Source organism: Salmo salar, chromosome 23, assembly GCF_965601325.2.
Source record: "Salmo salar chromosome 23, fSalSal1, whole genome shotgun sequence".
Lineage (NCBI taxonomy): Eukaryota > Metazoa > Chordata > Actinopteri > Salmoniformes > Salmonidae > Salmo > Salmo salar.
Genome location: NC_138313.1, coordinates 15737576 through 15761333, shown reverse-complemented (window position 1 = coordinate 15761333; position 23758 = coordinate 15737576). Strand labels below are relative to the sequence as shown.

The 23758-nt window shown below is 43.2% G+C and overlaps 1 protein-coding gene across 1 annotated transcript in view; it reads right to left on the bottom strand.

Moving 5' to 3' along the window:
* Positions 1–389: 389 nt before the first annotated feature.
* LOC106584192 (cadherin-2) overlaps positions 390–23758 on the bottom strand; it is a 94207-nt gene continuing 70838 nt past the window's right edge. Inside the window, exons 14-16 of the mRNA XM_014169186.3 lie at positions 19197–19336; positions 15624–15785; positions 390–1991 (exon numbers count right to left, since the gene is read on the bottom strand). Of these exons, the coding sequence (XP_014024661.1) occupies positions 1785–1991; positions 15624–15785; positions 19197–19336 (509 nt within the window). The 3' untranslated portion in view covers positions 390–1784. The remainder of the gene's footprint in view (positions 1992–15623; positions 15786–19196; positions 19337–23758) is intronic.

Below are 23758 nucleotides of genomic sequence, written 5' to 3'. Positions count from 1 at the left end.
ATACCGGACTGAAGAACTGCCCACAGAGGACTCCGTACATATGCACACACGCAGTGAGGTGGAGGAGTAGGATGGAGGTAGCGTGGTGGTTTGTATGCTGCCTAAGGCATTAGCAACCTAAACTCCAAACCACAGATACATATTAACAGCCCAAGCCCCTTCCACTATCCTCACCACACTAATGTCAATAATAGAGGGACAGTGGGCCCTTGAGATGGAAGAACGGAGAGGAGAGAGGGAGAAAATATAGCCGTGAAAAAGAGCTGGAATCCCTGAGTTGGGAATAAAGGGAGTGTCTTTGTGTGTGTGTGTGTGTGTGAGAGGGTGTGAGTGAGTGAGTGAGTGTGTAAAAATTTGGAAAATACCTTTTTGTATAATGAAAAGATAAAAACATGCAAAACATTTTTAATCTGTAATCCAAATTATACATATACAACATTCTGGATAGTAGCATTACTTTCAGAGACCACGCTCAAAAAAGAACAACAACCGAAAATAAAATACAATCTGTACATATTTGTGTTTACAGTGAGTAGCCAATCAGAGAAGAGTACCAGATGAACACTAAGGCAGATGAACGGACAGAATGAACATCTTCATCATCATTGACATCTTGGTTTAGTCAGAGTTGGAGTAAATTCATTTGTAATTTCATCAATTCAGGAAGTAAACTGAAATTACAATTACAGTTAAAAATGTTGGAATTGGAATTGCAGTTTACTTCCTGAATTGACTGAATTGAAGTGGAATTGACCCCAACTCTGGTTTTGGTCGACTCCACCGACCAAACCTCAGAGTAACTAAACAATATGTCTACTACAAAATGTAGGACTGGTGACTTTACTTAGCAATAAGTTACAATGTGAAAAAAGCTTCAAACAAAACAAAGAAAAACAGGGAAACTATCTAGTCTTTTAGCATTTACTGTACATGTCATCTCTCAATGCTCTCGATCTAGCAATGGGGAGTGTTCGTCCTGTGTGTCTCCATGGCAATGATGATGACTTACACACTCTGGCAGTGAGGTGTAACCCAAACAACACTTTATTTCACACACCAAACACACGTGGTGAAGCATGCGTTCCTCATTTTAAACATCCGCTCTCTTACAGACGAAAATCCCTGCTAGAGTCAGGACCTTGAAAGTCATGAAGAACAAAAAACGAAAACAGAATCAAAATAATGTACAACAAGGCACGTTTTTACCCCAGTGCTTCTGTACTGTGAGATTCAAGTGTAACTAAGCGTCTTTAGCATCGTTAACTGCTGAGCGACCGCCCAGACTCTCTCATTTGCCGTTAACTACCCGTCAAAGTACCAACGGTCGGTTTACTTCCAATGTTCTCCTCTGAGCGTGTGGGCTAACACTCTGCTAGCCTCAGTTAACCTGTATGCTAACTGGCTAGGCTAGCAGTTGCCACAGAAATGTACTCGAGCTGTTAGCGACCCTTAGCATGTAGGCTAAAACTCCATTCTAACCTCAGTTAGCCTGCATGCTAGCAGGCTAGGCAAGCAGTCACAACATTCTCCTCTAAGTTTTAGCAATCCTAAGCATATAGGGAACAATCCACTAGGCTCAGTTATCCTGTATGCTAGCAGGTTAGGCTAGCAGTTGCCACACCAACATACTCCACTTCGTTTCTGTTCCTCTGTTCAAGTCAGCCAAAATAGAAGTATCTTTACAACCAGCACTCCTTCCCTGTCCCATGATAGAAAAGTGCCACTCATGTTCGCTCCCCCATCCCAACCACCCCTTGCCAATTCCCCCCAGCATGGGGCTAGTCCTAGTTGTCCCCTCCACCATAGAGGTCTGCCAGCTTGCGGAAGCGCGGGCCCCAGTCACTGAGGTAGTCGTAGTCCTGGTCTCCGCCGGAAGAGGAGGAGTGAAGGGAGCTGAGGGAGCCAGCGGTGGAGCCACTGCCCTCATAGTCAAACACCAGAAGACTGTCGTAGGGAGGCGCTGTCGGGTCATTATCAGCTGCCTTCAGACCCTGTGGAGGGAGAGGAGAGATAAGGGTAGAGGAAGAGAGAGATAAATAAATAATGAAAGAGAGAGGGGAGAGAGATAAAAGGTAAAAGGAGGGAGTAAAGAGGAGACAAATAGGGAAAAAGCAAAAGAGGTAGGGGAAAGAGAGAGAAAAAGGAAAGAAAATTGTCAGGAGAGAGAAAAAGAGAGATATATAGAATGAGAGAGATAGAGGGAGCAAGAGAGTAAGGGTAGAGGAGAAAAAGGAGGGATTATGGAGGGTGGAGGAGAGAAGAGAGGAGGATTTAGGTCAGGCTAGACAGATGCTGGGTCTGTCTCTCTGAGGAGATTCAGCAGATTACTGAGCACAGCACTATATTTAAAACCAACCCATACTACACACACACACACACACACACACACACACACACACACACACACACACACACACACACACACACACACACCACAGCTGACAGACTTTGTTATAATATAATAATAACTTTGTCATTGACTGACGTCTTGTCTCAGTGCTAAAATCAACAAAACAAATCTGATAAGATGAGGCTCTAGACATGTTTTTGGAACATGTCAGTCTTAGTCACAGCAAATTTGTGATCAAAATTTGAACAACCACAGTGCTAAATGTAACACTTCCTTAGAAATTATATTGGACCATCTCAAATTGTTTATCAACACTTCGAAAACTTAGCACCCCAAGAGTGTTGAGTCCTTAACACCACGGGTGTTGCAAAAAAACACATAAATTAACACTTGCTGATGCTGTTACACTTCTCAGTGTTAGAGAATTAACACCTGTGGTGTTACAGTAACTCATTTTGGGGTGTTGTTTTAAAACTGTAGGGCAGGTGTGCCCAACCTTCTTTGACTTGAAATCTACTTTTTCATTTGCCAGCCTGATGAGATCTACAGTCTCTAAATCGAAACCAACCCACAAAATGTATGAAACGCAACACACCACTGAGTATGGACCTGCCGCTATGATACCTAAATATAATGTGGACAAATAACATGTTTTCCACAAATAAGTGCAACTTATTTCATTTTCTACCTTAGTGTGACTTTTGGCATTGGGTGGAGGCAAGTAGGTTTTCATATTCAGGGCAGCTTGTTGCAAGTCTCATGCAGGCCACAAGGTGGTCATCAGTCATAGTAGATCTGTACTTGGACTTTATTATCTTCATATGAGAAAATGCAGACTCACAGAGGTAGTTTGTTCCAAAAAGGGCTGATAAGTTGAGAGCACATTTTCTTATGTTGGGATACTTCTCCTCTAGCAGTAGCTCCCAGAACTCTTCCTTCATCTCAGTGGTTGCCTTGGATTTCAGCTGAATGTCATTTTAAACGGTGAGCATTTCAATTTCTGCTATAGTTGTGTACAACTGAAAAAGTGATCCCATTTTGGAGGCAATGACTTCCACATTTACAGTAGGTCTGTGCCAAACGGAAAGCACACATAAGTGGCAATAAGCGCAAGTGATGCAAAGTCAATGAAACGACTGTCAAACTCATAAGATGCTCTGGACTTGCTCCATGTAACGTGCACTGTCAAGCTGTGCTGTATCCTTGCCCTGACGTTCAAGTTTTAAATGTATGTGTTGAAAGAAGTGCAGGTCCTTACGTTGCAACTTTCTTGTGAGCAGTTGTAGATTGCATTTAAGTGTTCACAGAGCTGATCATGTCGATTACATGTTTGCCTTTTCCTTGCAGCTCTATATTCAATTCATTAAGAATGTAAGTTAGGTCAGTGAGAAAAGCTAAATCCAGGAGCCACTGTGTGTCCTCTAGCTGTGCATATTCTGCATGTTTGGAGACCTTGAGAAACTCCTTGATTTCAGGCAACAACTCACTAAATCTCTCTAAAAAGTTCCCTCGGCTCAGCCACCACACATCCGTGTGCGGCAGCAGGTCTGTGTGCTCCGCTTCAGTCTCTTTTAAGTGAGCGCGAAATAGCCTCCACTGTAGGCTACTTGCTCGAATAGAACACACAATCTTCATCGCAACATCCATCACCTCTTTCATGTTTAACATCTTCCCGCGCAAAGCTTGCTGATGAATTACGCAGTGATAACTAAGAAAGTCAGGGAAAGAATCATATCGTTTGCACAATGCAACGAACCCACTAATGCGGCCTACCATAGCGGGTGCCCCATCGGTAGTAATGGAGACAAGCTTACAAAAGGGCAGTTGGAATTTGTTAGCAAACTCCATAAAAGCTTGAAAAATATATTTGCCCCTTGTATGTCCTTTCAGTGGCAAAATGGCGAGTAGTTCCTTCTTTGTACTCATGTTGTCAAATACCATTCTGATGAACATGCATGGCCTCCCGAGTGGCGCAGTGGTCTAAGGTGGCTGTGCCACTACAGATTCTGGGTTTGAGTCCAGGCTCTGTCGCAGCTGGCTGTGACCGGGAGACCCATGGGGCGGCGCACAATTGGCCCAGCGTCGACCGGGTTAGGGGAGGGTTTGCTGGCAGGAATGTCCTTGTCCCATCGTGCAATAGCGACTCCTGTGGTGGGCTGGGCGCAGTGCACGCTGACAAAGTCGCCAGGTGTACGGTGTTTCCTCTGACACATTGGTTCGGCTGGCTTCCAGGTTAAGTGGGCATTGTGTCAAGTGGGTTGTGTTTTGGAGGATGCACTGCTCTTGACCTTCGCCTCTCCCGAGTCTGTACGGGAGTTGCAGCGATGAGACAAAACTATAACTACCAATTGGATACCAGGAAATTGGGGTAAAAAAAAATCATAGAAGAAAATGCATAACTGTGCCAAATCTACGATATCTGTGGAATTGTCAAACTGGAGGGAATAACACTTGCAGGTGTCAATATCCTTCTTCAGATGATCTTTGAGGTTCTCCGCTATTCCCTCACATCTTCTTGTCACAGTAGTTCTGGACAACTGAATGTCATTGATGGCAGCAATAATTTGTCTTATTCTTAAAATCCCCAAACAGTGAGTCTGCAGCCTCAGTAAATGCTTCCTTGATCATCTCCCCATCTTTGAACAACTTTTTATGCTTAGTAAGAACGCGACAAGAGGCCACGGTTGCCGCCTTCCCTTTGGTCACAGGCCTTGTGAAAATTGACTGCTGTGCTGCCAGTTTATTTTTTTAGTTCTTGTAACTTTCTTCTTCGTAATTCAGTCTTTGCTGGACAATCTCTTTCCTGGGTTTTGTGTGTGTAAGTTGTTCTTAAACCACACTTTCTGCACTGATGTTCAAATCATTTATTTTATTTAGTATAGTATAAGCTTCTGTCTTAAGCAGCCTAAGTAATGCCATAGATTCATTTTGAAAAAAAAACGTTTTTGAAAAATAGTAAACAACTGATTATAGGCTTCTAAAGCTAACTATTTACTGCTGCGCAACGGAGATGTGATGAAAACAGTGGAGAGAACAACAAAAAAATGCAGCTATTTATTGCTGACCAGCAGATGTCACCAATGTGCATTGCAAACAGATAATGAATCTCAGAGTAAAAAAGTGCGGAAGCATTCAGAACACCTCAGTTTCCCACCTCTACTGGTTTGCAAAGTGTTATATAATTCCTATTGGAATCCAGCCAAGATAGCCAACAATAGGAACTTTTAATAACACGCAGCTGCAGCAAAGGTAGAGAAGATGGTTTAGGCAGTCTCATTTAACAATCTAAACTGGAACAACCATCTCAATAACGCATTACATAAATCCAACCACTTACACAGATTGGATTAGTTTAGAAAAATGTATGATGTATTTTTGTAGTGTAAGATAAATGAATTAATCAATGTGCATGCAGAAACATAATATTAAAACAAAGTATTTTAAAAAGCAACCTGCAACAATGCATGCTGGAAAATATGATAATGAGGCTCCTCCCCTGTCTTTTTCACTCAGAGTTAACGGAAATGAACTCAACACATTTGAGTAATAACAACACCACACGGTGTGGATTCCACTGTGATTCAAATAACACTGTAAATTTCAAAACACTTTTTACCTCAACACCAACATTTTAACACCTGGAACTTTCATGTGTAAGTATTTCTACATGTCATACCCCAAACTATTTCCTTCATTTGATTGATTTAAGGAGGAGTGAGGCAGTGGGAGAAGCATCTTGTCATTTCTGCTAGATTAAGCTGTCAAGATCAGCTCGCCATGTCTGACAGCTCGCCTCATTATTCAGAGCAATGTTTGGCAGATGTCTCTATCCTTCCTACCTAAACTCAAACAAGAAGTAACAGTTACATACTCAATACGGAATAAGTCAGATGAGGTGAATGCTAAGCTACAGGACTGTTTTTCTAGCACAGACTCATATATGTTCCGGATTCATCCGATAAAATTGAGGAGTTTACCACATCAGTCTCCAGCTTCATTAATAAGTGCATCGACGACATCGTGTCCACCCAGTGACGTACGTACAAACCCCAACTGGAAGCCATGGATTACAGGCAACATCTGCACTGAGCTAAAGACTGGAGCTGCCACTTCAAGGAGCGGGACACTAACCCGGACGCTTAGAAGAAATCCCGCTACGACTTCCTACGAGCCTTCAAACAGGGAAATCTTCAATACAGGACTATGATCAAATCCATCTACGCCGGCTCTGAAACTCGTCGGCTTGCAAACTATCACAGCCAAAAAAGGGAAACCCAAACACGAGCTGCCCAGTGATGGGCACCTACCAGATGAGTTAAATGCCTTCTATACTCATTTTGAGGCAAGCAACACTGAACCATGCATGAGAGCACCAGCTGTTCTGGACGACTGTGTGATCTCGCTCTCTGTAGCCTATGTAAGACCTTTAAAACAAGTTAACATTCACAAGGATGCGTGGCCAGACGGCTTACCAGGACGCATACTCAGAGCATCAATTGACTAGCTGGCAAGTATCTTCACTGCCATTTTCAACCTCTGTAATACCTACGTTTCAAGCAGACCACCATAGTCCCTGTGCCCAAGAATGCCAAGGTAACCTGTCTAAATAAATATCGCCCCATAGCACTCACATCTGTAGCCATGAAATGCTTTGAAGGGCATTACTCACATCAATACCATCATCCCAGACACCCTGGACCCACTCCAATTCGCATACCGCCCCAACAAATCCACAAATGACACAATCTCTATCACACTGCCCTATCCCACCTGGACAAGAGGAAAACTTAACCTGTTGGGGCTACAGGTTAGCAATGAACCCCGAGTCGGGATTGCTAACAAGGCTGGAAATTCAAAACATCAAAAATCTAATAATTTCAATTTCTCAAACCATCAACTATTTTACACAATTTAAAAGATAAACATCTCCTTAATCTAACCACATTGTTCGATTTTCAAAGAGGCTTTACAGCAAAAGCATAAAGTTAGATTATGTTAGGACAGTACATAGCCACAAAAGTACAAACATCCATTTTCAATTCAAGGTCAGGCGTCACCAAAAGCAGAAACCAGCTAGAATTATGCACTAACCTTTGTCAATCTCCATCAGATGACACTCCTAGGACATTATGTTATACAATACATGCATTTTTTGTTCCATCAAGTTCATATTTATATCCAAAAACAGCATTTTACAGTAGCGTGAAATTCAGATTTTTTTCTTCTCTGAAATGCTTCCGGTGAACATAACAAAATTACTATTCGACAACATTGGTAAATTATAATATTGTCATTCAAAGAATAATATATTATCATCTCGTAATTGCTACCGAATGGCCAGATCTCAAAATAACTTTACTGGGAAATCACATTTTGCAATAAACGGGGTGCTATGCTAAGAACAACAGGCTATGCTATACAGTTAGCATCATCTAAAATCGATAATAACATTGTAAATACCCCCTTACCTTTGATTATCTCCATCAGAAGGCAGGATCCCAGGTCCGGAAGGCATTCCAGGTCCGGAACAAATGTGGTTTCTTTTGACAAAGTTCATAATTTATGTCCAAATAACACCAAGTACTTAGCGTTCATTATGCTCCCACAAAACGTGGTTGGAGGGCTGTAAAAAAACCTAGTAAATAATCTATTTATTTTCGTTCAAACATGTCAAATGTTGTTTAGCATTAATCTTTTGGTCCATTTTTAACGTTAAACATCAGTAATATTTTCACACAACCTATCCTATGTCTAGATAAAAAATGATGACAAACTCACGTTTCTCAGATTTATGCGCAGGCGCAAAAAAATGAAGTGATGACATGTCAACTTCCTTGGATTCTAATTTGCTCTCTGTTTATCATAGACGCTTCAAACAACTTTATAAAGATCGTTGACATCTAGTGGAAGCCGTAGGTGTTGCGAAATGAATCCTTTCTCACTATGGTATCTATAAAACAATGACACTAAATAGTACAGTCACAAAATTCACATTTTTTTTGATCTATTTTTCACAGGTTTTTGCCTGCAATATGAGTTTTGTTATACTTACAGACACCATTCAAACTGTTTTAGAAAATTCAGAGTGTTTTCTATCCGAATGTGTTAATAATATGCATATCCTAGCTTCTGAGTTGGTGTAGGAGGCAGTTAAAAATGGGCACATATTTTTTTCAAAATGTCTCAATACTGCCCCCGAGCCCCAACAGGTTTAAGTGAAAATGCTGTTCATTGATTACAGCTCAGCATTCAACACCATAGTGCCCTCCAAGCTCATCACTAAGCTCAGGTCCCTGGGACTGAACACCTCCCTGCGCAACTAGCTCCTGGACTTCCTGACGGGTAGACAACAACATATCCGCCATGCTGACCCTCAACACAGGGGCCCCTCAGGGGTGCATGCTTAGTCCTCTCTTGTACTCTTTGTTTACTGATGACTGCGTGGTCGTGAACGACTCAAATACCACCATTAAGTTTGCTGACTAAACAACTGTGGTTGGCCTTATCACTGATGACGATAAGACATCCAAAAGGGAGGAAATCAGTCACCTGGCAGTGTGGTGCCAGGATAACTACCTCTCCCTCAAAGTCAGCAAGACAAAGGAGCTGACCATAGACTACAGGAAATGGAGGACTGAGCATGGTTCCATCCACATCAATGGGGTTGGAGTGGAGCGGGATGAGAGCTTCAAGTTCCTCTGTGTCCACATCAATAAGAAATTAACATGGTCCACACACCAACACAGTTGTGGAAAATGTACGACAACGCCTCTTTCCCCCCAGGAGGCTTAAAAGATTTGGCATGGGCCCTAAGATCCTCAAAAAGTTGTGCAGCTGCAACATTGAGAGCATTTTGACTGGCTGCATCACCACTTGGATGGCAGGTTACTGTATATTTACAGGACCTTCACCAACACAAATTTACAGCATATTACATGCTGTATTTCTAGAATTTACAGTGCATTACTGTAAGCACAGTGGTTAGTAAAACTATGGCAAATCTACAGTGCAGGTAGTTAGTGCCAACGCTGGGAAGTATTTATGTGGTACTTGATATACACTGCTCAAAAAAATAAAGGGAACACTTAAACAACACAATGTAACTCCAAATCAATCACACTTCTGTGAAATCAAACTGTCCACTTAGGAAGCAACACTGATTGACAATAAATTTCACATGCTGTTGTGCAAATGGAATAGACAACAGGTGGAAATTATAGGCAATTAGCAAGACACCCCCAATAAAGGAGTGATTCTGCAGGTGGGGACCACAGACCACTTCTCAGTTCCTATGCTTCCTGGCTGATGTTTTGGTCACTTTTGAATGCTGGCGGTGCTTTCACTCTAGTGGTAGCATGAGAAGGAGTCTACAATCCACACAAGTGGCTCAGGTAGTGCAGCTCATCCAGGATGGCACATCAATGCGAGCTGTGGCAAGAAGGTTTGCTCTGTCTGCCAGCGTAGTGTCCAGAGCATGGAGGCGCTACCAGGAGACAGGCCAGTACATCAGGAGATGTGGAGGAGGCTGTAGGAGGGCAACAACCCAGCAGCAGGACCGCTACCTCTGCCTTTGTGCAAGGAGGAGCAGGAGAAGCACTGCCAGAGCCCTGCAAAATGACCTCCAGCAGGCCACAAATGTGCATGTGTCTGCTCAAACGGTCAGAAACAGACTCCATGAGGGTGGTATGAGGGCCCGACGTCCACAGGTGGGGGTTGTGCTTACAGCCCAACACCGTGCAGGACATTTGGCATTTGCCAGAGAACACCAAGATTGGCAAATTCGCCACTGGCGCCCTGTGCTCTTCACAGATGATAGCAGGTTCACACTGAGCACGTGACAGACGTGACAGAGTCTGGAGACGCCGTGGAGAACATTCTGCTGCCTGCAACATCCTCCAGCATGACCGGTTTGGCGGTGGGTCAGTCATGGTGTGGGGTGGCATTTCTTTGGGGGGCCGCACAGCCCTCCATGTGCTCGCCAGAGCTAGCCTGACTGCCATTAGGTACCGAGATGAGATCCTCAGACCCCTTGTGAGACCATATGCTGGTGCGGTTGGCCCTGGGTTCCTCCTAATGCAAGACAATGCTAGACCTCATGTGGCTGGAGTGTGTCAGCAGTTCCTGCAAGAGGAAGGCATTGATGCTATGGACTGGCCCGCCCGTTCCCCAGACCTGAATCCAATTGAGCACATCTGGGACATTATGTCTCGCTCCATCCACCAACACCACGTTGCACCACAGACTGTCCAGGAGTTGGCGGATGCTTAGTCCAGGTCTGGGAGGAGATCCCTCAGGAGACCATCCGCCACCTCATCAGGAGCATGCCCAGGCGTTGTAGGGAGGTCATATAGGCACGTGGAGGCCACACACATTACTGAGCCTCATTTTAACTTGTTTTAAGGACATTACATCAAAGTTGGATCAGCCTGTAGTGTGGTTTTCCACTTTAGTTTTGAGTGTGACTCCAAATCCAGACCTCCATGGGTTGATAAATTGGATTTCCATTGATTATTTTTGTGTGATTTTGTTGTCAGCACATTCAACTATGTAAAGAAAAAAGTATTTAATAAGATTATTTCTTTCATTCAGATCTAGGATGTGTTGTTTAAGTGTTCCCTTTATTTTTTTGAGCAGTATATGTCTTTCAATACTTCATTTGTCATTTGTATTTCACTGGCCTGAACTACAATTCATGTAGCCCATTTTGCAACAGTTTAATTACCACACATGTATTCCATATTTTCTATAACAAATACATACTTGCATGTAGCCTGCTTAACTACAACATTCTTGGTAACGGTAACAATCTTTTTACTTGCTATGACTGTGGTATATTTTTGTTTACCTTAGTTTAATACACCGACTAAGCCACTCTGGATAAGAGTGTTTGCTACTGTATATGACCTAAATGTAAATGTAAAAATGAACACTTGCAAAGCACACTGCTGGGTATTATTCTAATGACCACCGCCCCCAAACAAGGACAAATTTCATCAAAATACAAATAGTTTGAGGGTGGAGCTTATTAGAATAACATCCAGCAATGTGCTTTGAAAATGCAATTTTTTTAGATTTACATGTTGGTAATTTAGCAGATGCGCTTGTCCAGAGTGATTTACAGTCAGTGCATTCATGTAAGGTTGATAAAAAAAACATAATTCTTAGCAAGTAAGATTTCTGGAACCATTACTGGGAATGTTATTTGACATTTCAGTCATTTAGCAGATGCTCTTATCCATTTACATGGTGACTATCCAGAGCAACTTACAGTAGTGAATGCATGCATACATTTCATTTCATGCATTTTTCTTTTTTTCTTTTTTTAGTACTGGCCCCCTAGTGGGAATTGAACCCACAACCCTGGCGTTGCACACACCATGCTGGCATTGCAAACACCATGCTCTACCAACTGAGCCACAGGGAAGGATACAGTGGTCTTCAAAATATCCTATATTTGTAATAAGATACCTTTAGGATGAATCTTTGCCTGGCTCTGGCTAGTTGACAGTAAATTACTGTTATATTCACAGTAATTTGCCACCAGTGTCCAGTAAATTACTGCAACATACAGAGCAATGACATGGTACAATACTGTAAGAATGTAAATGCTACTGTAATCATGTTGGTATTTCAGTATTTTACTCTAATTACTTTGGATTAGTGCAAACTGATTGGCTGCTAGGTACTTGTATATTACAGTATATTTATGATTATTTGGTGTTTCACGTCTATGCTACTGATGGGTCGTTCGCAAATGAGTCAGCTCTAAGAGGGACTCTAAATCCAATGTACACAATTCCAAGCAGGAAAACCCTTTCAAAATCACTTATTCCACAACTGTACGAGGGCACATGGGCTTCAATGCGGGAAAGTGTCCAAAAAACTACTGCAGTTTGCCTTACCACTGACTGCTGGACATCAAGGGTAACCACTTCTTACATGTCACTTCATTGAAGATTTTTTTATGTCTAGCTGTCTTCTGGACTGCTTTGAGTTCAGCGACAGACACACCTCAGAGAACTTGGCAGAGGAACTGTTGAGAGTGGCCAGAGAATGGAAAGTAGATGGAAAAGTGTTGTGTTAGCAACAATGCAGCTAACATAACCCATCATCCATGTCTTGCCCACACAATCAACCTGACTGTAAGAGATGCTCTGAAGGTGATGAAGCCCACTGTGGACAAAGTGAAAGCAGCTGTGGAAAACTTCCACAGGAGGACAGTAGGTGCTGAAAAACGAAAGTTTACACAACGCCAGATCGGGATGCCTGAGCTGAGGCCTAAACAAGACTGCACTACAAGGTGGAATTCAACATGTTATATGTTGAAGTGGTTTCTTGAGTCAAAGGATGCCATCATCTCTGCCATTGTCAATGCTCCTGTTGATGCTCTGACCCAAGAAGAATGGGAGGTGGTGGAGGAGGTGTGCAGAGTCCTGGAATCATTTGAGCAGGTCACTGTGGAGATCAGTGGAGAGACGTACAGAAAGCAGTTATTACTACATCATTATTTAATCCAATATTATATATGTATATGAGCAGTAGATGATACTGTAGTGTCAGTAGACAAAACCTGAACTAATAAAGCTACTGTTCTCTCTTTTCAGCTATGTGACAGCCTAAAAAATGATACTCCTGTGTAAGGGTCTGCAGTGAATCACAGCCAGCCGCCAGAGAGAAGCAAATTTAACCACAGGATATGTGACAGAGTTGATGGACACCCTATGTTCATCAATGGACAAAAAGTTCCACAGAATGGAATATAATCATGTGCTATCAGAAACTGCTGCACTTGAACCCAGGTTTATGACGTTAGCCTTCAGTGAGGCCAGAGCGATTGATGAGGCTCTTCAAAGAATAACCTCAGCAGCAGGGAGGGACAGCCCCAGCAGTCAGCTGGCTCAGGCACCAGAGCAACAGGGAGAAGAAGGACCAGATGGAGCAGAAGCACCAGGAGTAGTGCCACAAACGTCTGCTGTTTGGATGCTGTTTGACGAGAGAGCAACTGGGGATGCAGCACGAAGGAATCCCTCAGCAGATGCCAGAATGGAAGTCCGATCCTATTTGGAGGAGCCCCGCTCCAGATCCTCTGAGCTGGTGGAAGAACAAGGCCTCTGTCTACCCACGGCTTACTAAAGTCATGACAGGGAGACTCTGCATAGTGGCCAAATCTGTTCCCTTTGAGAGGGTTTTCTTGAAAACAGGATAATAATTACTGAGAGAAGAAACCGCATCAGCCCCTCGAAAGTGAGGCAGCTTGCATTTCTGAATGCTCAAAGTTCAACAGTCACATCTCAACATCAACTGTTCAGAGGAGACTGTGTGAATCATGCCTTCATGGTCAAATTGCTGCAAAGAAACCACTACTAAAGGACACCAATAAGAAGAAGAGACTTGCTTGGGCCAAGAAACACGAGAAATGGACATTAGACCATTGGAAATCTGTCCTTTGGTCTGATGAGTCCAAATTTGAGATTTTTGGTTCCAACCGCCGTGTCTTTGTGAGACGCAGAGTAGGTGAACAGATGATCCCCACATGTGTGGTTTCCACCGTGAAGCATGGAGGAGGAGGTGTGATGGTGTGGGGTGCTTTGCTAGTGACACTGTCAGTGATACATTTACAATTCAAGGCACACTTAACCAGCATGGCTACCACAACATTCTGCAGCGATACGCCATCCCTGCTGGTTTGCGCTTAGTGGGACTATCATTTGTTTTTCAACAGTACAACACACACCTCCAGGCTGTGTAAGGGCTATTTGACCAATAAGGAGAATGATGGAGTGCTGCATCAGATGACCTGGCCTCCACAATCACCCAACCATAACCAAATTGAGATGGTTTGGGATGAGTTGGACCGCAGAGTGAAGGAAAAGCAGTCAACAAGTGCTCAGCATATGTGGGAACTCCTTTAAAACTGTTGGAAAAGCATTCCAGCTAAAGCTGGTTGAGAGAATGCCAAGAGTGTGCAAAGCTGTCAGCAAGGCAAAGGGTGGCTACTTTGAAGAATGTGTTTAACACTTCTTTGGTTATTATATGATTCCATATATGGTTTTTCATAGTTCTGATGTTTTCACTATTATTCTACAATGTAGAAAATAGTAAAAATAAGAAAAACCCTTGAATGAGTAGGTGTGTCTAAACTTTTGACTGGTACTGTATATATAAAATTGTATGGTACTGTATTCTGTGGGGTACAGCATTTTCACTAATGGGCACAACAAATACTGTATAACCTGTTCCAAGGCACACCTCAAAATATGTTAATGATCCAGAGTTTATTTCGTCCTCCCACAATGCAACGTAATTCACAGTATGCTGCTGTAAATATACAGTTAATACAGTACTTTACTGTAAAATTGTACTGTAAAATTATTTTAAAGCAGTGTAGCGGAACGCCGATGAGCCCTGATAATGCATTGCTCTTTACAGTACTGTAATATATAATATACAGTAGCTAACTGAAAGTTTTGCAGTAAACTTTCAGCAATTTGTTACAGTGCACATGTTGTTTCCCGAAGCATGGAACAAATAACATTTGATTTGATTTGACACACAAGACCTAGAAAACACAGGGAAAGGGATGTGGGATACCTGGTCAGTTGCACTCCTGAATGCATTCACCCGAAATGTGTCTTCTGCATTTAACCCAAACCTTCTGAATCAGAAAGGTGCGGGGGGCTGCCTTAATCCACATCCACATCATCGGTGCCTGGGGAATAGTTATTGTGGGGGTTTCTGCCTTGCTCAAGGGCAGAACAGCAGATTGTTCCACCTTGCCGGCTCAGGGATTTGAACAAGCAACCTTTCGGTTACTGTCCCACTGCTCAATAGAAAAACATACTGTATTAACCCTTGGCCAAGAGTTGTCCTCGTCGCCTAGATACAGTATAGACATAAACTCACTAGATTCAACACACATATTAAATCTGCCTAATGGAGATTGAGCTATGACTATTCTGTTGTAGAGCCAACTGGAGCTGTCTAGAGGTGGAGCCCAAAGCCAGTCTCTCTCTGGGGATTAATGAAACTCAATGGATTTATTTTAAAATAGCCAGCCGGGCCAGCCCATGTTGTTACCACGCTAATCCTCACTGTTAGCAAAGCTAATTAAGAATTACTCATAGAGGCTCTCTCTCCCTGTGTCACACACAGTGAGTCACATACACACACATACAGTCATGCACACACACTAGCTCATACGCATAGTTTCACACAATGACACAATTGTAAGCGAGCATGCTCCCAATCAGACTCACACACACTCTGTAGCTACCTCGTGGATGAAGTCTCCTATATCTCCGGGGTGGGGTGCAGCAGAACGGAGGGGGTACAGGTGGTCCTGGTGTAGGGGCCTCTCATCCATACGTCGGATCCCCACCTTCACCATTTCCGTCTCCAACGCGTTGGGCTGCTGCAGCTGGCTCAGGTCATAGTCCTGGAGGGGGAAGGGAAGGAGGGGGGAAGGGAATGAAGGCGGGAGGGAGGGAGAGAGAGAAATACACTGAATCAAACAATGTAACACAGACTGTACTATCATGTAAATCCTTAGGTATTATTCTCATGTTGGTGACACTGTGGTGCGGTAACCATGACTGAAACGGTCATAAGCAGTTTATTCTATATAAACAATACATAATCAGAGATCAAATGAGGTTATGAGATGAGCTTGTGACACTGGTTGTATATGCAGTGACGTAGTGGTGAAAAAAATATGTGGGTAAATGCTGATTGCCATTTGCTGTGAATAAAGTCATGCTCACTATACTTTCAAAGCATTTTCTGCAAAAGGTGGGTAAACACTCTCGCAAAATGAAAAAGGTGCGTAAACGGCGTCACGTGTGTTTACCTTTCACTACACCACTGTGTATACACTGTAAAAAGCAACATGATGCTGTTGTACATCTGAAGTGCTTTTACTGATTGGAATGATTGAAAATTATACTTTGGTTCGTTCAACCTATTCTTTTCAGTTAGTCTGAAATCAAATAACAAATTTGACAGTTCAATGTTTTTTATTGAATGAAAGCTTCTAAACTGCTTTCAACGCCTCATGCGCATTGGATAGCGGTAGTGATGGGCAAATGACGCTTCCTGAAGCATTGAGGCTTTCCAGACAATTCACATTGTTATTTTTGCTCACCCTTGAGAGGGAATGTCATTCCAGTTAATGTGGTCTATTGTATTCATTACTCAAACTTAAACTTGTACACTGCCAGCATCTGTGATGATACAGTATGTGCATAGGTGCATGTGATTCAAAAGAAACTGATAAGGTTTCTATGTTATGGTAGCCAATGCTTGGTTAGGATCTTGTGGCTACTACATGTGAAAGTTGAATATGTTTGGAAACAGAATTTCAAATCATTGAACAAACTTCAATTCTTGAATTACAGAGAAAATATTCAATTGCTTGTAATCCAACTGAAGAAATGTAGGTGGGTAATTCCCCCCCGAAAATGGGTTGTATTTACATGACATATTAGTTTGGATTTGTTATTTATTAAGTTTAATCAAAGGGGAAACGTAAGTTGAGTGTTAAATGAAATAAGTTGTAACTTGAAATATAGGTTTGGTAATAATCCAATAAAACAGTTGGCAATGAATCATATATTTGAATACAACACATGCAGTATTTTTCCATTTAAAAAACCTAACTCATTTACTTGTAAGCAGTTGAAGATTTTTTTTTAGGTTGATCCAAAGAGTCATTTTTAACAGTGTATGTAACTGCTGTCATGATCCCTCTCTCATACCAACATGACCTTACGCTCACTCATTGAATGAGAGAGTGTTTATTTTTTATTGTTTATTTCACTTTTGTTTATCTATTTTACTTACTTCGGCAATGTAAACATATGTTTCCCATGCCAATAAAGCCATTAAATTGAATTGAGAGAGAGAGTGAGAGAGAGAGATAGAAGGCTAAGAGAGATAGGCTCTGATCTTTCTCTTTTTGAATTGCCAGTGTTTGATTCATTGAGAAATCATCCAGAAAAACATGATGAAACATACATCTCCAAGGGAGATCGAATTAAAGAGCATTTTCAGGGACAATAAAGCCTGGCCAAGTAATGACCTTGGGCTTTGTTCCCCGTAATAGCTAACCAATGAAACACTTTCAGGGGAGAGCTGTGAATGCCACCATAACATGATGGACAGAGATAGAAGTAGAGGAAATGGATGGATAAATACAGATGGCTTTGTCACTAGGCTAGGCTTTATTGTTATTTCCTAGACAGAGGAGAACACGTGCAGGCTTATTTCCCAATGGCACCTTATTCTCTTTAAAGTGCACTACTTTTGACCAGGACCCAAAAGTAGTGCGCTATATATGGAATAGGGTGCCATCTGGAATGCGGCCACAGACATCTCTACAGACAGCCAGCTAGCCAGTCAGGTCTGAAAGGAACTCAGCCATTGTTACCGGAGGAAAATAGCTGGGTTTTGTCATCGCTCACCATGCTCAGTCTTTGACACCAGGATGATAGGCTAAGTACACAAAAAGCTGATGAAATTGTTTTATCCATTTAAAACGCTTAATGTAACATGTGCAATGTGTGTGTGTGTTTGTCATTTGAGATGCTGTATTATAACTGTATGTCTGGAAGTCTTTGTGTGAAAGAGGTTTGTGCTTTTCTTAGCAGTGGCTGGTTGAAGAGGATATGGCCATTAGAACCAGAGAAGAGAGCCACAATGTGCGATTAATGTATAGAGAGACCGTACACCTTACTTTTTGGATTGTCTGGATTTGTTACAGGTCAGGCCTGTGCAGTTGTTAGCATTGGCTATGACCATCAACACACAATGGTGTTAGCCTCAGTCTAGTAACCGTTTAGGACCAGAGGGCCAGACTGTCTACATCCCAAATGTCGCTCTATCCCCTTTATAGTGTACCTTTGACCAGGGCCCTACGGGTTGCACCCTCTGCGGCTCTGCCATTGGCATCAGTGTAGCATAGTATCCGTTTAGCACCAGAGAGCCAGACTGTGTGACTGTTCCTGTACCTGTCCCTGGCCTGACCACTCCCCATAGCCCCTCTCCACTGGGAGTCCCAGACAGACATTACTAATCCATCTCACAGCTGGGGGGCTGATCAGGGGTAACTAGCCGCTCCGCTGTCCAACAGTTAATTTTCCCATCACTTCCGATTCCTCGACATGACAATTTCCCCGAACAATGGGTGGGAAGTAGCATCCATCGCAGTGAAAGATGGTCTCTCGCCTTCCCCCTGCCTCCCTTGCCATTGCCATGGAAATAAATGTTTATCACCACCTCTCAAAGTGCCATTATTAATATCCAATGATTGGTCAGCTAGGTCCTACAACCACTATGGGCAAGTCCACTGTAACAGAATGACGCTGAGACTCATTTATTGATTTCAAAGATTAACAAAACATAAAACTCTATGAACAAGTACTACTTGTAAAAATGTACAAATAACATTTTACAAAAACAAGTGCAATGTTTGGTTACAGAATGATGATTTTTGCTGTTCATTATTTTACCAAACTTTGCATCTGCACTGTTCTTCAAGTAAATGTGTTTTTGTATATTTTTTTTCTGAGTAAATTGTAAATTTGGCATACATTTTAAAGTGAAAAACCTCTGAATAGTTCAGTTTTCGTGGAATTGCCCCCATGTGACAGTCCCTCAGTGTGTGTGTGTGTGTCTGTGTGTGTGTACAGTCCTTCTATCCCAACCACTGTAAATCCTCCTTGCCCCCCCCTTTACCCAAGCACTGACCTTGTCTCCAACTAGCCGTTAGCGGACGGCTAACGCTCCATCTGATTCAGCAGCTGATTGGCTATGCTATCATTATGCTAATGTTTGTGTGTGTTTTCTCTACCTGGTCCTCCTCTCCTCCTCCTTCTTCGTCGTACTTCAGTATGTTGTCTCTGACATCGTCCTCCGGGTCGATGAGCAGCTGCTTGGCCTGACGTTCCTTATCCCTCCTCTTCATCCACATCACAAAGAACAACACCATCACTACGGAGAGGGGGGAGGGGAAAATAGGGAGGGGGAGGGAGAGAGGGAGGACGAGGGGAGAGAGGAAGGGACAGAGGAAGGAGGGGGAGAGAGAGGAATAATTAGAACTTCACAACCATTTCATTTGAGCAGTGCACATTGCATCCAAGGGCACGTTTACACTACATTCCCTTATCACTAAAGAACACACACAGAGAGAGAGAGAGAGAGAGAGAGAGAGAGAGAGAGAGAGAGAGAGAGAGAGAGAGAGAGAGAGAGAGAGTAGGTAAGGATGAAGGGAACAACATGTAGCTTCAGTTTTTATTCATCCATATTTCTCTGCCATGTTAAAGAGAGGAGGTTTTAAGCTTGAAAGGAGCTTGATCAGCAATTCCCTGCTTTGATCCACATATTCAGTGCATATTTCAGAAGATGGCTGGGTTTGTGACGGGTGCATTAAGCGTGAGGCAGGGGGCTAGGCTGGGGAGGTTGGGGTAGACTGGGCGAGGGGGTTAGAGGGGTGTCAAAGGACTGTAAAAGAGGAAAAGGGGGAGGGAGTTAGGAAGTACCAGTGACGTGTTCAATACGGAAGAGGTCCGATGAAGCGGATGCTAAGCTAAGGAGACTGTTTCGCTATGTTCCGGCATTCATCCGATAACGTTGAGGAGTTTACCACATCAGTCAATGGCTTCTTTAATAAGTGCATCGACGACGTTGTAACCATACGTACAAACCAGAAGCCATGGATTACAGGCAACATCCGCACTGAGCTAAAGGCTAGAGCTGCCGCATTCAAGGAGCGGGACAGTAATCTGGATGCTTCAAAGAAATCCTGCCACGACCTCCAACAAGCCATCAAACAGGCAAAGCATCAATATAGGACAAAAATCAAATCCTACTACGCCGGGTCTGATGCACAATGGATGTGGCAGGGCTTGCAAATTATCAAAGATTACAGGGCAAGCCTGGAGGCAAGCAACACTGAACCATGCATGAGCTGGATGCAGGGATTTCTCCTTAAAAGCAACATTTTTATGGAATGGTCTGCCTATCCATGTGAGAGACATAGACTTGGTCTCGACTAGTGATGCACCGATATGACATTTTTGGCCGATACCGATATCCAATATTTTCTTTGCCAGACAAAAACAATACCGATACCCGATGTTTACAATTTTAGCAGCTTTTTAAGCATTCTAGTACAGTTAAATAGTTAACACACACACATGGACGCAGCGGTCTAAGGCACTGCATCTCAGTGCAAGAGGCGTCCCTACAGTCCCTGGTTTAAATCCAGGCTGTATCACATCCGGCCGTGATTGGGAGTCCCATAGTGCGGCGCACAATTTGCCCAGTGTCGTCCAGGCCGTCATTGTAAATAAGAATTTGTTCTGACTTGCCTAGTTAAATAAAGGTTACACACACCAAAAAGTTATTTTGTTGGCATTTACGGATGTCCCCATTACCAGTAAAACATAATGAAAACCTATTTCTTTCACCTATTTACTGTGCTGTTTCGTTGTTCATTTGTTCAGTCGTTTCTTTCTCAAACAGGATTTATATGGAACGCCGTTTGGGTCTTTGCGTGTCAAAAAAAGACGTAAAATAGTGTCAAATAACACAACATCTGTTTCAGTAGCTATAGTTAGCTAGCTAACTATATAGCTAGGTGTCATCATCTAAAATAACTCTAATTTATAAGACAGTTCTTATTTGATTAATGGTGGTCGGACCCATCTATGTGAAGCTAGCTACAATAAGGATTAGTCACAATATTGAACTTTGCGGTTAGCATTCAAAATAAAAGTACGGCATAATTATACTATTTGTATTCATTTGCATTACTGTCAATGACATACTTTTATTTTGAAAGCAAACCGCAAATTCCACTATTGTGCCTAATCCTTATTGTGGCTAGCTTCACAACACATAACTCGGTGCGGTCGAGCATCACTAGCCAGATGAAGCTAGCTGGCTGCTTATAACGTTAACTTTGGGCAACAGGGTTAAGTTGCTGACTAGTTATTTATTTTCATGAACTGAAGTTAAATTTCAATAGGCGAACAACAAGTGGCAACCTGCTAATACTTACTCACAAGGATTCCTAAATCATTGGTAAGAATAATGAAAATGACTGCAGGTTCTACTGGTCAGTTTTCAGGCTGGTTGTATTGGTGCTAGCTAGGTACCAAGCTAAAGCTAGCTACCCCAGAAGTTGCGGTCGAACAAATGATGCTTTATTACCAACGCGGTATTGTAAACACATCGTTCGTGGCCGGTGTTTGCTTGTTTGCAGACTTTTTTGTATAGCTTTGACAGTGCTAACTGTATCTTTTTGATACGCAAAGACCCAAACGGCATTCCATAGTATTGTAACGACCCTGGGTTTATAAGCGCGGAAATCGACTCTGCCGGACGAGCATGCTTTTGCGGCACAGTCGATAGCGCGCCGGACTTCGGGCTTGAAGGTCGAGGGTTCGAGACCTGCTCCCTGCCTGCTGTTTCATTACATTGGTGTCAGAAGTGGGATCGGACCTTGCATCCACGACAGTGCGTGTGCTTGGCCGGTGAGCGCGTTCCTGTAAGACATAGAGTTGCAAGCTAGCGCGAGGACGCGCTCTTTGAAAGGAGGGAGTAGTGTAACGACCCTGGGTTTATAAGCGCGGAAATCGACTCTGCCGGATGAGCATGCTTTTGCGGCACAGTCGATAGCGCACCGGTGTGTACCGGTGCTCGACCGGTCGGAGAAAGCCAACATCTCCCACGACAGAGAACGGTTGATTGTCAAGGGCAATGAATTCTATTATCTTGGCTTTAATGTATTTCGCCTTTGAGTTGTGTAGCTGAAATGTTGTTACTCTTTCAAATGACTGCTAGATCCACAGTCATTGTGGGCTAGTTTAGGAATGCTGTGTTGCACGTATAGCGCAACATTTTACGTGGCGTCATTACATCATGTACCTACGTTATATAGGTATGCACGTCAGCTTTGACATCGGTTTTGCACATCGGGCGTTAAACTAGACATCGGCCAATACCGATGTTGGCATTTTTAGCTAATATCGTCTGATTTCAATATGTTCACCGATATATCATCATCCCTAGTCTCGATCTTTAAGTCTTTACTGAAGTCTCATCTCTTCAGTAGGTCCTATATTTGAAAGTAGTCTGGCCCAGGGGTGCGAAGGTCAACGGCAAGGCATTGGAGCGATGAACCACCTTTGCCATCTCTGCATGGCTGGCTCCCCTCTCTCGACTGGGATTCTCTGCCTCTGACCCAATTACAGGGGTTGAGTCACTGGCTTAACATGCTGTCCCTAGGAGGGGTGTGTCACTTGAGTGGGTTGAGTCACAGACGTGATCTTCCTGTCTGGTTTTGCGCCCCCCTCGGGCTCGTGCGGTGGAGAAGATCGTTGTAGGCTATACTCAGCCTTGTCTCAGGGTAGTAAATTGGTGGTCTATTGATATCCCTCTAGTGGTGTGGTGGCTGTGCTTTGGCAAAGTGGGTGACCCTGTCCGGGGGTATCGTCGGACGGGGCCACAGCGTCCCCTACCCACCCCTGTCTCAGCCTCCAGTATCTATGCTGCAATAGTCTGTGTGCCGGGGGGCTAGGGTCAATCTGTTATATGTGGTGTAATTATTCTGTCTTATCTGGTGTCCTGTGTGAATTTAAGTATACTCCCTCTAATTCTCTCCCTCCCCTCCCATAGGACCTGAGCTCGAGGACATGCCTCAGGACTACCTGGCCTGATGACTCCTGGCATTCCCCAGTCCACCTGGTCGCGCTGCTGCTCCAGTTTCAACTGTTCTGCCTGCGGCTATGGAACCCTGACCTGTTCCCCAGACGTGCTACCTTGCCCTGGACCTGCTGTTTTCGACTCTCTCTCTACCGCACCTGCTAACTCAACCTTAACTCAACCTTCTGAATGCTTGGCTATGAAAAGCCAACTGACATTTATTCCTGAGGTACTGACCTGTTGCACCCTCTACAACCACTGTGATTATTATTTGACCCTGATGGTCATCTATGAATGTTTGAACATCTTGAAGAACTATTTGGCCTTAATGGCCATGCACATTTATAATCTCCACCCGGCACAGCCAGAAGAGGACTGGCCACCCCTCAGAACCTGGTTCCTCTCTAGGTTTCTTCCTAGTTTCCCACCTTTCCTTCTACATCTGCATTGTTTGGTGTTTGGGGTTTTGGGCTGGGTTTCTGTATAGCACTTCTTTTATAGACATCTGCTGATGTAAAAAGGGTTTTAAAATACATTTGATTGATGAGCACACCAGCTGTTCCGGACGACTGTGTGATTTCACTCTGCGTAGCCGATGTGAGTAAGACATTTAACCCCCTAAGGTAGATGTCCGCGCCCTCGCAGAAATCGAATTAACATAATAAAAAATCCCTCCCAAAATGTCAATTTAAGATAGACACTATA